Below are 17,933 nucleotides of genomic sequence, written 5' to 3'. Positions count from 1 at the left end.
AACAGCATTCAGTACTGTACATGAAGAACTGTAGAGTCTCTTTCAGCTAAAAAATAGAGAGAGATAAAATAGGAGGGAGACAGCAAAGAGCTTCGAGTGAGCACGGGCATTCTGTGTGCCAGACAACAGATGCAGTAGCTCTCGTGATCTGGGTTCTGTGCTCCTCTGTATTCTTCGGGGCCAGATGTCCATGGCCTCTCTTTCTCCCTGCTCTCTTGAGTGGCCGCTGTTTACTGTGTGGTCCTCTGAGTCATTTGCTGATAAACTGGGGAAACTCTTCCACCTTAAGCAGTCTTATGTTTCAGGACGGACAGGGTCCATCCAGCCACTTTTCTCCTATAGCTCTTAATTGGAAAAAAAAAAAATCTTCTAGATGGTTCTTTTTGTTTTTGTCTGATTGGATTGTGAAACTTAAATCTACTATGTCTTCAGTGACTCAAAAGCTGTTCTCTGGGGTATATCATCTCCTCACCCCCCAAAAAACAAGCTGTTAAATGTCATTTGGGACCATTTTGTTACTGATCATTTGGTATATCTTATAACTCCCACAAGAGTAAAATGATAATAAAGACTTTTTCTTAAGTCATAAAATCATAAATACAAAGAATAAGAGAAGCTGGGTACCCAGGTGGTGGTACCATGCCTTTAATCTTAGCCGCTTGAAATGCAGTCAGGTGGATCTCTGAGTTCAAGGCCAGCCTGGACTATAGAGTGAGTTCCAGGACAGCCAAGGCTACACAGCGAAACTCTATCTCAAAAAACCAGAGAGGGAGAGAGACAGAGAAGAGTCACCATAACACCAGCACTCAGGAAACTAAGGAACACCAGAGTCGGAGGCCAGAGTGGGCTACACATCAAGACCCTCTCTAGAGCTGGCCAGGTTAAGAAGCTTGATGCCAAGCCTGACAGCCTGAGTTCAATCCCGGGAACCCACATGGTGGAAGAAGAAAACCAGATACACACATGATGGCCTGACTTCTACACATGAGCTGTGACATGTAACATATGCCTCCCCTCCTGACACACACACACACACACACACACACACACACACACACACAGATTCCTGACACAAGTCAGCACAGCGTTTGAACCAAAACTACTAGACAGTGAGTGAAACGTCGCATGGGGAATGTCGACACCTCCTCACTGCTTCTCTGACCCCGTGTTCAGAACGGCAGACTTTGACCCTTCAGGCTAGAGTTTGGAAGATTGAGCTCTAGAAGAGCTGGCCAGCCCATGAGAAAAATGCATAAGTGGCCCAGTTCAGTCATTCCTACTGTCCTAAAGCCATAGGTGGCACAGAGCTTCTAAACAATAGATAATGTCCCTGTCTTACACAGAAGCAGTCATACATCATCAGACACCTGAGAAAGTCTAAAAGAATCCCATCAGTTACATCTTATCACTATCCTCTTCTCCAAGCCCTCCTCGCCCACCCTGAATCCAGCCCGACACAGGGGCTCACTGTGTAGCGCAAGGGGACTTGGGATGACCAGTGCAAGTAGAACAAAATCCTATGGTATGAGAATCTGAGAGAAGATTGTAAACTTCCCTTCCAAGTAGGTGAATGAGCTCTCAGAATGTCTTTGAGAGCTGTGGGAAAAAGAAAGATGCATTGTTTAAAAACAAACAAAACAAAACCCTTAGAAGTTAAAAATACTGCAACAGAAATTAAAGGTCTGAGAGAGGATAAGTTTCTGTTTGAAAAGTAGCACTAAAAAAATGCTTAAGGCAGCCAGCAGTGGTGGCACACACCTTTAATCCAAGCACTCAGAAAGCAGAGGCAGGTGGATCTCTGTGAGCTTGAGGCCTGCCTGGTCTACAGAGCTAGTTCCAGGACAGCCAAGGATACACAGAAACCCTGTCTTGAACCTCCCCATCCTATGCCCTCCCTCCCCCCCACCCCCCCCCCCGCAAAAAAAAGTAAAGAAAAGCTTAAGGAACTCAAGACTGTCAGCCTAGAACTTCATTGTTTTTATAAAAGATGTCTAAGAGAGAACTGAAAAAACGAAGTCATCAAAAGCAAAACTTGGGAGGTGGAGTCAAGAGGATAAAGAGGTTAAGGCCATCCTCGGCTACACAGTGAGTTAAAGGCCAGCTTAAACATTTGAGACTGTCTCAAGAGGAAAAAGAAAAGAGCTGGCGAGATGGCTTAGTGGGTAAAAGCACTTGCCAAAAAGCCTGAAGACCTGAGCTAGGTCCCAGAACTGACAAAAAGACAAGTGTGGTGGTGGCCACGTCTGTGACCCCAGCTCTCCTAAGGCGAGATGGAAGGTGGAGACAGGAGACTCTCTCCTGGGACTAGCAAGCCTGCAGAATGCAGGGCAGTAGAGGCCCCACCTCCTCACTGTGGAGAGAACCGACCCTCCACGGGACTTTACTGACAGACTCTTGGAAGAGGTGCTTCATTAAGTCAGTGCAGTAAAGCAAATCTGGGTGAGGAGCCCTGGCTTAGGTCCCAAGTCTGTAGTGTGGAGGTATGACCCCAAAGCGTCAGCTACCCTGCAGATGGGAACAAACATCCCTAACGGATGGGCAGAGAACATAAGTAAACACAAAACCGTTAACAGAAGTTACCTTGAAAGTGAGACTAGAAGGGCCAGAAAGGAACAATTTTTCCTTTTTCACTTCTTTTCATGTAGCATTTGACTCTTCACAAAGCATGTATTACTTTTCTAATTTTTTAAGACAAGAAATAATGCTCACTCCAGCTGAGGACCGCAATTCTTAGCCTTAGGTAATGACAGCAGAATGTTTCTTTGCACAACCTGCGAATTGTTGGGAAATTTTTAACTCCTAGCTAGCCTTCCTTGGTAATTTTAGGTTTTTGTGTTTCATTGTAGGAAAGAGTTCAGCAGGAATGGCTTTGGGCATGTAAAGCCTGAACTCTCTCCTAGAAAATAAACTTTTGGGGCTGGAGTGATGGCTCAGAGGTTAAGAGCATTGGCTGCTCTTCCAGGGAACCTGGGTTCAACCCCCAGCACCCACATGGCAGCTCACAACCATCTGTCACTCCAATCCCAAGGGATCTGACACCCTCTTCAGGATTCTGTGGGTGACAGACGTACATGCCGGCAGAACACTCATACACTTAAGATAAACAAGAAAATAAATAAATTTTTAAAGAAGAAGAAACTTCCTGCTGCTGTTTGGTGTGGGTTTGTTGGCCAGCAAACGAGGGTGCATTCTGGATCCCTGGAGTGCTGCAGTCTTCCATTTTTGCAGAGCCCTTCCTCAGAATGCTGTCCCTGCTACAGGCTCTTGATTACCAATAATTAATCTCAGATGAAAGATTCAGTACTCCGGGCTTCCTCTGCCTCTGACCTAAGAGAACACGATGTGAATGGTTTGTTTGTTTGCCTGCCAGAGATCTTATCTGGGCGGGTAAGAGCTGATAGGATCACTGAGTCAGCATTGATCTCTCCTCAGTACCCTTTCCTGTACAAATAAAGGGGGGGGGGGTGGTAGCTCAACCCTGGATACAAGTGAGACTTAATATATGGCACAGGGGTCATTCAGTAACGGCTGTATTTAATAGTGGTCAAAGCTAAATAACTCTGCAGAGTGTCCTAATCCCCATGTTTTCTCTGCTCTTTCTCAATGTATTTGGCTAAATCACTACAGAGCAACCAAGCCAAATGGACAAACCACCCACTTTCTCATTCCCAGCACATGAATTAGAGAGAAGCCAGCTGAAATCCAGGCCAGGCTCATAAATGACTTGTATGTCTGATTTTTGTTCCATGATCTGAAACTCAAAATAAATTAAAAAAAAATTTTTTTCCAAATACCAGTAAATTCACACACACACAAAAAATCTCCAGCCCTGTATGCATGCAAAGCTGATAACAGACCTGTTCTGAACAGATAGAAGGCTTAAAGATTAATTCCTAAGGCACAAACAGACACTCACATGTAGCAAGCTTATGGAGCTTATGGAACTCTTGCTTTTTAGAATCTCAAGCCAAAGTGAAGACTAACAATCCTTATGGGAAGGGTTCGGAATAGGAGACCTTTGAAGAAGGGTCCTCTTAGACAGATTTTGGATGCACAAAACAATGATCATTGCTGAGCCTGGTAGCACGGGCCTGTAATCCTAGCTGCTCAAAGAGACTGGGGCAGGAGGGTAGTTATCTGTCTGGGCTATATAAGTGAGTTCAAAGCTAACCTGGGCAACTTAGTAAGACTGGGTGTCAAAACTTTAAGAAAAGAAAAAGAGAAACAAAGGAAGAAAATTACTTAGTTGGAGATATAGTTCAGTGCCAGTACACATGAGGCTGTGCGTTCTATCTGTGGTAACACGCATACACACTAGTGGATATGGTCCAGCAGAAGCCTGAGCCTAGCATGCAAAGATAGAGCAAGAAGATGGCATACTTGCGGAGGTAGCTGCTGGTTCCGATACTTAGAATAAACTATTAAAAAATAAAGTTTCTCTCTACAACTTGTTAAACTTAAGAATTGAACAGAGAGCCAGGTGTGGTGGTGCACGCCTGTAATCCCAGCACTCAAGGAGGCAGAGGCAGGTGGATCCCTGTGAGTTCAAGGCCAGCCTGGTCTACAAATTGAGTCCAGGAAAGCCAGGGCCACACAGACGAACCCTGTCTCAAAAAGACAAAAAAAAAAAAATCAGGGGATAGTAAGTTGACTTTGACCAGAGTCCTGGGTCTCTAGAAACAAATGTTTAGGTACAGATGTTGGGCACATCTCTCCTCAGCATCTCACATCTGATGGAGATTTTTTGAATTAGCCATAACTGACTGGTATTCAGCAGGAATCTGGCCCCTCTAGTTGGCTGTAGCACCCTAAGGTGAGCATCTCTACCAGAAGGGTGGCTTACCTAGGGTAGAACCTGACTCCAGGGGAGCAATGAGGGGGCCAGGGCCGAAAGTTCTAGAAAAGAGAGGTGTGGGTTGGAGAGATAATTCGGCAGTAGAGAACTTACCTTGAGAACAGAAAGCCCAAAGAACAAAAAGAACAGAGAAGTCTTTGCCTGGCCTCTGTGACCAGGTATACAAAGTTTTAGAGGCAGGGTGATGGCGATGTCTTTAATCCCGACACTTAAGGGACAGTCGCTGGGGCATCTCTTGAGTTAGAGGCCAGTGTGGTCTACGAAGTTCCAGGACAGCCAGGGCTACACAGAGAAAACCCTGTCTCAAAAAACAAACAACAAAAGTTTAGAAAGTACAGGGATGCCTGGAAAATACATCTAAAAATGAACAAAAATACAAGACTGTAAAGATGGAAGTTTTGTACCTTGAAATTGGTTTGAATAATTAAATGGGTCTAATTATGCCTTTTTAAAATGTTATTTATTGCTGTTGTGTGTGTAAATGATGAGCATAGCGTGGACTCATGCCTCACTGTGTATGTGGAGGTCAGAAGGCAGCTTTACGGGGTTGGTTCTCTCCTTCCACCTTCAGGCCGGGCCTGGGGATTGAACTCAGGTTTTCTAGCAGAGCAAGTGATTTACCCTCGGAGCCTTCTCAACAGCCCCTCCTTGTCTTATAACATAGCTTCCTGCTAAAGAAATGTACTCTAAATGTAACTCTGTCTCTTCCTAAGTACCAATTGCTTCTTCCTTTTATCAAAGAGTATCATCAAATTACAAGAATGTTTAAGTCACATTCTGAATTACTGGCAAACCCAGGACTAAGCCCAAACTTTCTTCATATGGAAGAATAGTGTAAAACCATTGATCATCCTTACAAAACACTGTTTCCAGCACTGGCTTCCATCTTAACTGCTCACCTTCCTCCCCCTTGTCCTGCAGCTGGGATGAGAGCAGCTCCATCAGCAGTGGGCTCAGCGATGCCTCAGACAACCTCAGCTCAGAAGAGTTCAATGCCAGCTCCTCACTCAACTCCCTCCCGACCACTCCCACTGCGTCCCGCAGGAGCTCTACAATAGTGGTATGCAATTTTGCAAATATCTAGGCCCCCAAGTCAGGGTGGAACACAAAACAAACTGGGCAAGATCTGTGTAGATGTTATACATGCTGTTATTACGGCTGTATTTTGTGCTCCCACCTCTCTATAGTGACACATGTAAATTTTTTCCAATTGGAGAAGAAAAGGTACCCTACAAATTAGATAATGTACCCTTTCTCTGGAACCGTAGGGATGGAGGGAAACTCTGGTTGATTTTACATGGTGGATAATCAAGGCCCTTCAGCTCACCATTCCCCTGACCCCTGTAAGGCTTACTCTGCCTTTTCCTCTTAGCTACGCACAGACTCAGAGAAGCGCTCCCTGGCAGAAAGTGGGCTGAACTGGTTTAGTGAATCTGAGGAGAAGGTCCCCAAAAAACTGGAGTACGATAGCGGCAGCCTGAAGATGGAACCTGGAACTTCAAAGTGGCGGAGAGAGCGACCTGAAAGTTGTGATGACTCATCCAAGGGTGGAGAGCTGAAAAAGCCCATCAGCCTGGGACATCCAGGGTCATTGAAGAAGGGCAAAACCCCACCAGTGGCTGTCACCTCTCCCATCACTCACACAGCCCAGAGTGCCCTCAAAGTTGCAGGTGAGTTGGAATAAAGGAAGGGACAGGACAAAGACCTTTCTTTGATGGTTTTCCTTAATGATCACAAACCTATAGAATGATAGCAAACATTTGCATAGATGCTTTAACGTACAGTATCCTTTCTGACCCTTAGGACAGTCCTGTGAGTTATGAAAAATGGGTGTTATTATCTCTATTTTACAAATGTGGGAACTAACTCAGAGGGTTCAGGTGGCTGAGCTACAGTCACACTAGCTGGTAAGACAAACAGGAGGGAGAGAGTGTATTCAGAGACCATTTTTAAGTATTTTGTGTGTGTGTGTGTGTGTGTGTGTGTGTGTGTGTGTGTGCGCATGTATTGCTCTGTCTTCACACACACCAGAGGAGGAAATCAGATCCCATTATAGGTGGTTGTGAGCCACCATGTGGCTGCTGGGAATTGAACCCAGGACCTCTGGAACAGCAATCAGTACTCTTTAAAACTGAGCTACCTCCCCAGCCCCCAGAAGAGACAGGTCTGACCTCCCTTCAAATGGTTCCCACTGGTTTCTTTCTTTTCTTCTCCAAGGCATACTTCTTAGCATCTGAAGGAAGTTTTACTGAAGTAATATGTTAAGTGGCTACAGAAAAAGAAGTGCAGCCAGGCATGGTGGCATAAACTTTTAATCCCAGCACTAGAGAGGCAGAGGCAGGCAGATGTCTGAGTTTGAGGCCATCTTGGTCTACAAAGCAAGTTCCAGGACAGCCAGGACTACACAGAGAATCTGTGTCTTGAAAAACCAAAAAACTCAACAACAGAAAGCAAAACAAAACAAACAAAAAGCAGAAGTGCCTTGTTCCCAGGGTTTACTCCTTGGATTTCTTTGAGCTTTAATCAACATTTCTCTCCAGTGTCTAGACATTGCCTTGCCTGATTCACTTCATCCCCTTCTCCTTGTCCTTCCTTGACCAGTTATTAGGCACACTTCCTTCTTGATCATTTTTGAGGTTGCCTCTGCCATTTTAACCAAAATAAATCATCCTACGGAAAACAATAAAAACAAACTAAATGAAAGCCCGCTTCCTCCCACAGTCCCTCTGGCAAGAAACTGTATCCGCTTACCCAGTTCCCGTTTACCCTTATTTAGACCTCTAAATTTTTATAATATATAGACAATGGTTCCTTTTCCCCTAGAGAGAAAGAAAAGTATTTTCAATATATCATGACAGCAACTGCTCCTCTGTTCCCTGCCCTCTTTCAGGCAAGCCTGAAGGCAAAGCTACAGACAAGGGGAAGCTCGCAGTCAAGAACACTGGGCTACAGCGCTCCTCTTCTGATGCCGGCCGGGACCGTCTGAGTGATGCTAAGAAGCCCCCCTCGGGAATTGCTCGCCCCTCTACTTCAGGATCCTTTGGCTACAAGAAGCCTCCGCCCGCTACTGGCACAGCCACTGTCATGCAGACAGGTGGCTCGGCCACTCTCAGCAAGATCCAGAAGTCCTCAGGCATCCCTGTCAAGCCAGTGAATGGACGCAAGACGAGTTTAGATGTGTCCAACAGTGCAGAACCTGGATTTCTGGCTCCTGGAGCACGGTCCAACATCCAGTATCGGAGCCTGCCCAGGCCAGCTAAGTCCAGTTCTATGAGTGTGACTGGTGGGCGGAGTGGGCCTCGCCCTGTTAGCAGCAGCATCGACCCCAGTCTCCTCAGCACCAAGCAGGGAGGCCTTACACCCTCCAGACTGAAGGAACCTTCCAAGGTTGCCAGTGGTCGGAGCACTCCAGCTCCTGTTAATCAGACAGATCGGGAAAAGGAAAAGGCTAAAGCCAAGGCTGTGGCCTTGGACTCAGACAACATCTCCTTGAAGAGCATTGGCTCCCCGGAAAGCACTCCCAAGAACCAACCAAGCCACCCTCCAGCCACCAAGTTAGCAGAGCTGCCACCAACCCCTCTCAGGTACCCACGCCAGGCAGTGCATCTCTTTTCTGTTTATCCTGCCTAAGACTAGACGTGGTACAGCCTAGCCATGACTGTCTGTAGACCCTTGAATGGATCCTTCCTCTCACCTCTGTGCCATTTCTCTCTGTTTGAAAACTCACTCTGTTTCCACTGGTCTGTGTTTTCACTCTCTGTCTTTAAGTGCCTGTGTGAGTGGTTTTGCTATGTTTATTTGCACATTTCCCATATGCCTGTGTTGTCTCCCTTTTGACTGAGATGACATAAGTCAGGTGTTGAATCTCCTTCCAACTTCTTTGTCAGTAGCATCAGATAAGCCGTTAGCTGAGTAGGTGACCAGAAAAAAAGGAAACTAGAAAAGGATTGCCTGTTGCCCTGTAATTTGTTATTCTGAATTTCTTATTTTATCTTCACTCCTCTCAGGGCCACAGCTAAAAGCTTTGTCAAGCCACCCTCACTAGCCAATCTAGACAAGGTCAACTCCAACAGTCTGGATCTACCATCTTCCAGCGATACCCATGCTTCAAAGGTCCCAGATCTGCATGCTACAAGCTCGTCAACTGGGGGCCCTCTCCCTTCTTGCTTCACCCCCAGTCCAGCACCCATCCTCAATATTAACTCAGCCAGCTTCTCCCAGGGCCTGGAGCTAATGAGTGGCTTCAGTGTCCCAAAGGAGACCCGCATGTACCCCAAACTCTCAGGCCTGCACAGGAGCATGGAGTCCCTCCAGATGCCCATGAGCCTGCCCAGTGCCTTCCCCAGCAGTTCTCCCATCCCCACCCCCCCTGCTGCCCCATCGGAGGAGGAGACAGAAGAGCTGCCCTGGAGCGGAAGCCCCAGAGCCGGACAGTTGGACAGGTATGTGATGGGCACAGAGCTGAGCCTGCCTCGGACTCATTTGGCCATCGGGAGTTCTATCCATTACCATGTTGTGATTTTTGATTATTTTTTTTTCACATTTTAAATAATTCAGTTCTTTTGTAACTCCCTGAGATGTGTAGGGTGTTTTGTTTTGTTCTCATCTTATATATGAGGAAAACTTTGCAAGAAAGTTAAAACGATGTCTCTGAAGTCTCGTAATTTGTTTTATTCACAGTCTAGCTTTTGCTTCCAAGTGCAAAGTCAGTTCTATTATGTCATATCCTGGTTCTCCACAGTACAACCTCTTTTCCTCCTAACAGGAGGAAAACATTTAACATTTCAAATACTTCTCAAGCTCTGAGTCAGTAATTTGATTGTGACTGTCTTATTATTTGTTCATGGAGACAGGCTTCCACCGTAAGCTGTCCCGTCCCTGAGGCTATACCTCTCAAACCTGTGGTCCCAAACTCTAGTTTCCAAGATGGGCTCACGTGCCTCTTTCTTTCTCTCCACAGCAGTCAGCGGGATCGGAACACCCTCCCCAAGAAAGGGCTCAGGTAACCCTTAAATTTTTTTTTCTACCATATACCCAAGACTCCTGGCCTGTTGAAAAGGAATTCCAGCTGGGTGGCATACACCTTTAATCCCAGCTCATGGGAGGCGAGGCAAGTAGACCTCTGTGAGTTTAGTTCCAAAAATAAGTCCAATAAAAGCCCAACCCAACCTAACCCAGGCCCCATGCATGAATTTAGTGGCCTTTTTAGACAATCATTTGTATTCAGTCCTATAAAAATGCCACCTAAGCCCTCTGCAAACTCACCATCAAGTGTGCTAGCTTCCATAGCAAGTGACTCTCTTTGGCGTCAGAGGAGAAGTAAGTTTGCACACGGGAACCATGTACTTGCCAACACCGTCTCTCTTAGGCTTTCTATTGCTGTGAAGAGATACCATGACCACAGCAACTTGTATAAAGGAAAACATTTAATTGGGGCTGGCTTACAGTTCATAGGGTTAGTGCATTGATATCATGGCTGGAAGTATGGCAACATGCAGGCAGGCAGGGTGCTAGAGAAGGAGCTGAGAGTTCTACATCCAGATCAGCAGGCAGCAAGTGAGACACACTGGGCCTAGCTTGAGCATCTGAGACCTCAAAGCCCGCCCTCAGTGACACACTTCTTCCAACCAGGCCACACCTCCTAACAGTGCCACTTCCTAAGAGCCTATGGGTGCCATTTTCATTCGAACCACCATCCTGTGCAATCACAGCCCTATAAACTCCCTCAATACAGTTCATCACCTCACAGTGGACTTCTGAGGCCATGCAAATAGACAAGGGACAGGGAGTATGGATCCTCCACTGTGAGGACAGCACTGAGTTACTCAGATGGGGACTCCTGTCACCTGAAAGACTGCATATGGAGCCATAGAGCCTTGATCTAAGTGGGGAGGAATTTCTAAAGCCTCCTCTACCATTTCTGTCCCCATCAGGAGCGCTCATGGGACAATGCCGAGTCACCATCCCTTGCTCCCTGACCCTTCTTTTCCCTGTCCCTCTTTCTAAATCTCCTCCTAACCCCGGCCTAGCTTAGACATCCCCCACAAAGCTAAGCTTCTGGTGGCACTTTGCAGCCAGCTCAGACTGAGTCCCTCTGCTACATCCTCAGGTACCAGCTTCAGTCCCAGGAGGAGACCAAGGAGAGGCGGCACTCCCACACTATCGGTGGACTTCCGGAATCCGACGACCAGGCAGAGCTGCCATCCCCCCCTGCACTCTCCATGTCCTTGAGTGCAAAGGGCCAGCTTACCAATATAGGTCAGTGTCTGTGGTCACTCACTGTGGCAAGAGATGAAGCCGGGGTCACCCTGCCGAGTGAGGCAAAACAGCTACGCATGTTTGGCTCCAGCTGTAGTGGGTTGCTTCGTGGTGCCTCAGTTTATCAACCCAAACGAAAGATGAGGGCAAAGTGTTCCAAGGTCTTAAACTGGAAAGTTGCCCCTAGGCACAGCTGTAGGGTTCTGGTGGATCAGAGAGTCTGAATGACAGCATCGGCAATCCATAAACCAAGGACCCTGAGCTTGAAAAAAGTATGCCATGCACAGTACTACCAGGGGCAGCTGCTGGGAGGCAATCCCCACCTGTGGGGCTGGGGAGCTGCAGACAGAGAAGGGTTTGTTGATTGCAAAGAGTGAGGTCTGTCTTCAAAAAAAGGAAAGTCCAGATTCACAAACTGGCTCAGCCAGGGCCATTCCTAGCCCTAAAGGCAGGCTGACTAAGACTTGTCCTAGACATGCCACACCCTCTCTAAAGCCTGTGGAGAAGGGAAAGCTGGAAGAGAAGGAAGCAGCTCTGTGACTCAGAGACAGGATAGGGAAACAGGCTTCAGGAGGAGGGAGTGGCTCTAGTTAGAGGAACACCAGCCCTGGTTCTGGGAAGCCAGGACTGGTTTAATAGGAATCTCTTTAAGACAAGGCTGGAACAGGCCTGTCGTTTGCTTGCTGTTTCTCTCTAAATTCATCTCTCCTTTCCTCTGAGTGAAAGAAAACAGTTCTTCCATGACATGGACTTGTAATATCTCTGTGCAGTGGGAAATTTGAGGAATGGAGGTCATTTGTGCCTAAGGATGGGTTATCTGGCTTCTGTAGGCTTATCACCTCGTTTTCTATCTCCATTGAGGGCCAAACAAGAGGAAAGCCCATTCACACTGCAGAACAAAGGACTTGGCCAAACAGTAATCATCTTATAAGTTCACAGGGGCCAAGACAGAGGTGTGACTTCTTCTTCCCAATTTTTTATAGGCAGGGTAACCCTCCACATACCTGTGTGAGGTCAAAAGGTCAGACAGTTGCTACACAAGGATATGAACCATGAAAGGCTGCAATCTAAGAAGGGAAAAGTGGGGGTGGCCTTTGTGGTCAACAGATTCCACAGCTGTAGATTCTGTAGTCTCGATGACACTGTCATCCAATCTGTCTATCTGACTTTCATCTCGAGGATGCTGGTCGGGGAGGCCGTAGTCTAGTTTAAGATCTGACCAGAAATGATGTAGTCACTACTTGGCAGGGAGCCTCCCTCCCTTCCAAAATGCTGAGCCCATTGGGTCCCACAGCCTGGTCCCCTCCACTTCATCGTTTGGGTCTGAGTCTTGGTCTGAATTCTCAGTCCAACCCTAAGACAGCTTATGTTTTCGAGAACCACAACATCCCATTTTCATCAGCACATCCTAGTGATGTGAAGGTTTCGGGACAGCTGCCAGGCCCCCAGCCTAACCTTCAAAAGCAACAACTCCAAGGCAGGCAGCATTAAAGGAAGATCTCTATTACAGACCTGGAGTCCTCCATTAGGGCCCAACCTTACCAGGAGGGGCCACTCCTAACCTCCAGCTGCTTGCACACCCCCACTACCCCACCTACTGCCCTTCCTCTCCTCCCCTCTTACCCATTTGCCTGCTCCGTCCCCCACAAGGGACCAGAGAGCTGATGACCCTGCCTCTTCTCCTGCCTCTCCCTCCGTCTCCCTTCCCCCTCCCCTCTGTCCTTCCAGTGAGTCCCACTGCGGCCACCACGCCAAGAATCACCCGCTCCAACAGCATCCCCACCCACGAGGCGGCCTTCGAGCTGTACAGCGGCTCCCAAATGGGGAGCACCCTGTCCCTGGCCGAGAGACCCAAGGGAATGATTCGGTCAGGATCCTTCCGAGACCCCACGGATGATGGTGAGACTTCATGCTAGCGCGGTTCACGCTCATTCCAGCTCTGCTGGGTCCCCTCACCCACCGCCACCTTCACTGCCACCACTGCCACCACCACACACACATATATAATTCACAGTACATCAACTTGGGCCATTTCAGTTCTGTCTTCCCATAACTTTGAAGGGTCTGGGGGCCCAGAAACCTTGGGTGGCGCCACCCAGCACTGGGGTTGGGGAAGGAGCATCTACCATTGGGGCTGAGGGAAGGGAAATTGAGATTTGGAAGGGTTAAATGTAACTCCTCCGGTCCTCCTCCTTCTATGGGTAGTCTTTCTTCCTCACAGTTCTCAGAAGAGATATGGGAACAAAACGGTAACTCTCAAATCCATACAAACAAGTAGGCATCTCAGCCCTCTCTCTAGAATGTTACAAAGACTCCAGGCTGGCCATCTGATTGTTGATGGTAATCTGGGTGTTAACGGAAGACCAGGCCGTGGGGTCCATGAGACCTCCATTATTGTTCTCAGGACGCATCCCTGATAGATGTGTGCTAGTTCTCTTTGTTCTTGCAGTGGGTTCTGCTGAATGATCACAGAGTATTCCCCACGTTTTTTTGGTTTTGTTTTTGTTTTCTCACCTGACTGGTCCGGAGGCTCATAAGCTAGTGCTGCAAGGTTGAGAAGAAGAGGCACAGACAGAATTGTAATACTGGTTCTGAGCAGCTCTGACAAGAAACGACCCCCTCCCCCTTCAGCAGCTTAGTTTTCTTGGCTGAGCAGACTAGATGCCAACTACCCACGAAAATCTCTTTTCCCTCTCTCTGGACCCCTAAGCTTCTCAGGCAGGCTGAGCAAGGGACCACCAGGCCCAGGCTGCCAGAGAAAAAGATGAAAGGGGAGGCTGTCTCTATTTGGGATACATGCCTTGTCCTCGGATACATGCCTGCTGTGGGCTGTTGGGATATGAACCGGGTACCCTGTGTTGTTCTTTCTGTTTGCTCCAGATGCCCTCCAGAATCAGAGTCCAAATCCTGCCGTAGGGCTCCGCCGAGGAACCTCTGGGCCCTGGAGCCTCCTGCTAACCTTCTGTGTTCTCCTTCTCTTTCAGTTCATGGCTCTGTGCTGTCTCTGGCCTCCAGTGCCTCCTCCACCTACTCCTCAGTAAGACCATCAATGTCCCTTCCCCTCCAGCCCCCCTCCTCTACCATTCCACATTCCCTCAGACCTTCAGTTGGGTAACTGCATGGGGATGAGAAACTAATGTCTCTGTACTCCGTTTGGTGGGCCTGGGAGTGGGTGTAGGGGGAGGCTAGAGCTTGCAACACTCAGATGAGTGTCTTGGGTCCTCTGTTCTTTCTGGCCTTGCCACCACCTCCCAAGCAACTCTGGTGTTCTCTTTCCCCCTCCTTTGAAAAGTGAGGATGTCCTTGTTCGCGCACCCTTTCCTTGCCATGGGAAGTAGGAAATGTTTCTAGCACCTGAGATGAATAGGTTCCCAAGACTAGAGACCCAGTAATGTGCAGAATTGACCAAATGTCTACTGTGGGTAACCACATACAGCCTTGGCTCTTAGATAGCCTTTGACTCTTAGGTTGATTTTGACCCTAATTCTTTACTCCCTCAAGTTACTAACAATCAAGGTTTGCCTGCAGACCAACCAGCCTCATTCTCTAGCCTTCTTGGCAATAACAAGGTTGGCTAAAGATACGCACCAGAGAGAAACCTAGTATTTAAACTTTAGTGTAGCTCTGAGGAACCAGGGCCAAGAGAAAGGGGACTCGCATCTCTGCATCTGTCAATCACGCTTCTTCCTATCTCCGCCCTGACGCTTCCTCACCTCCATAGTAACCACCTGCTTTCTCTCTCCTTCTCTCCTTCTGTGCCCACTTCTTCAGGCCGAGGAGAGGATGCAGTCTGAGGTAGGGCACAAAGCCTTTGTCTCTGCTTGTTAACACCAGCGTGCACTCCGTTTTTCTTCTAAATCATCTACTTTTTCCATCAGTAGTTTGTCTCTCTTTTCCTTTTACAGCAAATTCGGAAGCTTCGTAGGGAACTGGAATCATCCCAGGAAAAAGTGGCCACCCTGACATCTCAGCTTTCTGCCAATGTGAGTACCTGAAGCAGGGTTAAGACCTGGCTCTGGTTAAACACAGACAAGGTGGAAACCTGATCTGACAGAGTCTGCCCTGGGCTTAGACCCCTAGGAAGCAGCTTTTATTCATGCTCTGCAACAGAAGATTTGGGGACTGTCCTTCACTTTTTCTGAGGCTTCATTAAGAGCCATTTTCCCCACCTTAACTAATTGGTATGGATGAGTTGGTATCTAGGAACCTTTGACCTTCCTAAAGAAAACAGACTAGGGGTTCTGCAGGTTGGCAGAAACAACCTTGCCTTTGGCCATAGACAAAAAATAGCAATGCATTTTAATGCATTACTGCACCCTTGGATCCTTTTCCCTGCCCTAGGGAGTGTTTATCTCTTCATCAATGCCACATAACTGAGCGTGCACAGACCGGTCATTAGAATTCTGCCTGGTGTCCATGAGGCCAGCTCAAAGCCCAATTCCCGCTCTAGCTACCTGTGTGATTCACAGTTGGCTTCTGCCTTGGGCAGCTGGTAGAATGAGTCTGCGCTTTAGCTTTGGACCCAACATTTTTCATCTCTACATTTATCCCACCCTCCACATATCCATTTAAAATGGCAACCTTCCTCCAGGCCTTAGTTTTTCTGTTCTGAGAGATGGGGAGAAATGGTGCTACCTCATCTAACTCCAGTGTGGGCGGTTCCTCCCCTGTGACCAAACTGCAAACAGAGAACATAAGAGCCATTTCTCCCAAAATTGTAAACAACAGCTGAGCCTTCCGGAGCTTTCCAAGTGTTTGCACAACAATAACCCTGTCTGCAATTTCCGCAGTACTTTCTGCACTTTTCTTCCCTTCCTCTCTGGGGAAACTCAGCTGCCAGCCTGAGGCCTATCCCTTGGATTCAGGTAGTACGTATGTCCAACAAGATTTTGTGTGTTTCCAATGTATTTTAGCAACAGCTCCCTTACCTCATTGGTTATTGTCTCTATTCTCTTTCCCAAATCCTCACTTTTCTTAAGTACTGCACTGACTGGTTTGTTTTAGGCTCATATCAAGCTTCAAACTCTCTGGGACCAAAAGAATTAAAACAGAAACAAGAACCATCCTGTACCACACCCATGAAAGCTAGTGGCCTAGGTCATGGACACCCTAGGAGATTCATGCCTGGGAGATGTTGAAGGGGAGAGGCGCCAGGGAGGCGGGGAACATTATTATGCCTGATTCACTTACACTGCAATCTGTCAGCCATGGTGCTGTCAAGGCTGGGATAGCTCCAGAAAATGAATTTAGAGGGCAAATTTTCTTAGAACAGGAAGTTCCATTTGGCTAAGAGAAAACAAACTAAACACCCAGATCTGGTGAGTTCTGAATCTAAAGTCAGATTTTGGCCAAGGGTCAGAGCTTTTCCCTCAAGCAGGAGAAGTGATGCCAGCTCCCAGAGCTCTCCTCGGGATGCCTGATGTTGAACCAAACTTGTGCCATGTTGACTGGAATATCCAAGCTGCTGAAGCTGACACTCCCTGACCAGGAAGAGACCCTGACCACTGTTTTGCCTCCAATGCTGAACTCTCTGCAGAAGGGTTGCTTGGCCTAAAGTCCTTCAGGCACCCTAATCTGAGATTGGGGTTAGAGTGAGGTCCTGTGTAGGAGAAGAGAAGGAGGCTAGCAGAGGGAGGAAAGCTAGCTCCCCAGATGAGATGTCCATGCAGATGTGTCTGAAAACCCAGGGGCTCTCCAGGGTCTCTTGTTTAGATTTTCAGGGACTCTAAGCTGCCTGCTGACAGCATAAGCTCGTACAACTAGAAATAAACAAGAAGATTAAGATTAAGAAGACACAAGGTGGGGCTGGAGCGATGCCTCAGTGGTTAAGAGCACCACCGGCTGCTCTTCTAGAGAACCTGGGTTCAAATCCCAGCACTCACCAAGTGGCTCACAACTATCTGCAACTTCAGTTTAAAGAAGCCAGCACCCTCTTCTGGCCCCTCTCAGGCGTGTACGTGGAGCACAAATATGCATGCAGGCAAAGCACCCACACACAAATACCATTCAAAAATAAAATACAAAGAAGGTAAGAGTTGTGCCTGACGGGCCAAACTTGAAATAACGTCTGTTGGGAAGAGTGAGTTCAAGGCTAGCCTGAGTAACTTAGTGAAATCTTCTCTCAAAATTAAAAAAAAAAGTGAAAGAAAAATGATGAGATCATGGCCTCTGTTTACCAGGGAGCCCATGACTCAACAAACATTTACAGGAAACATGGAAAAATGTGCCTTGTAGGCACTGATCTGATGAATTTCGACTGAAGTTTGACTTGGTGGTCAGAGAGGACAAATTGTGGAGTAATGGGAGACAGTGAGAATGTTGCAGACATCACAGGGACCGTGCACAAGTGACCTGCCCAAAGCCTTCTGCTTCTTGCTACACTCACCATTGGCTAAGGTGCTCTCATTGGAGGCTGTTTGTCTGTCCTTGAGCGGTCCCTTTTCTGCTCCAGTACCTCATTTCCTTCACTCTTCCCATATCTTTTGCTGCCAGCTGGCTAGCTGGAGAGCAAACCACTGGGGTACTTTTCCGCAGCCTACCTACCAGAGATCCAGATCCACAGGATCCACATCCTTTCCGAGGTAAACCTGACACCTAGTGGCCAAAGTGGGGAATGCCCTGAAGTGGTTGGCACAACCACTAGTTTCCTTCCAGCCCTGCCAGGAAGGAACAAGCCATTAATTCCAGTCAGGGTGAGATAAGAATAGAGTCATCCAGGTGCAGAGGCAGAAGAGATAAACCAAATAGAGCCTACTGGAAGATCATTTGGTACCATGAGAGCTGAGAGCTGGCCCTACTTGGTGGAGTTAAACCAAAAGAC

General features: G+C 47.6%; 1 protein-coding gene across 5 annotated transcripts in view; it reads left to right on the top strand.

Annotated features, from left to right (window-relative positions):
* The window catches only part of Nav1 (neuron navigator 1), a 239,969-nt gene that overhangs the window by 199,941 nt on the left and 22,095 nt on the right, over positions 1–17,933 (top strand). For 2 of the 5 annotated variants that reach the window (XM_021636654.2, XM_021636657.2), the window contains 10 exons: positions 5,777–5,915; positions 6,228–6,525; positions 7,746–8,439; positions 8,863–9,297; positions 9,816–9,857; positions 10,965–11,113; positions 12,842–13,012; positions 14,098–14,150; positions 14,885–14,908; positions 15,019–15,096. In XM_021636654.2, the coding sequence (XP_021492329.1) occupies positions 5,777–5,915; positions 6,228–6,525; positions 7,746–8,439; positions 8,863–9,297; positions 9,816–9,857; positions 10,965–11,113; positions 12,842–13,012; positions 14,098–14,150; positions 14,885–14,908; positions 15,019–15,096 (2,083 nt within the window). The remainder of the gene's footprint in view (positions 1–5,776; positions 5,916–6,227; positions 6,526–7,745; positions 8,440–8,862; positions 9,298–9,815; positions 9,858–10,964; positions 11,114–12,841; positions 13,013–14,097; positions 14,151–14,884; positions 14,909–15,018; positions 15,097–17,933) is intronic. The other 3 variants (XM_021636656.2, XM_021636655.2, XM_060364356.1) reach the window with 3 other exon arrangements.

The sequence above is a fragment of the Meriones unguiculatus genome, chromosome 11 (assembly GCF_030254825.1).
Source record: "Meriones unguiculatus strain TT.TT164.6M chromosome 11, Bangor_MerUng_6.1, whole genome shotgun sequence".
NCBI lineage: Eukaryota > Metazoa > Chordata > Mammalia > Rodentia > Muridae > Meriones > Meriones unguiculatus.
Note: the sequence above shows the minus strand (reverse complement) of the source record. Positions and strands in the feature narration are given on the sequence as shown.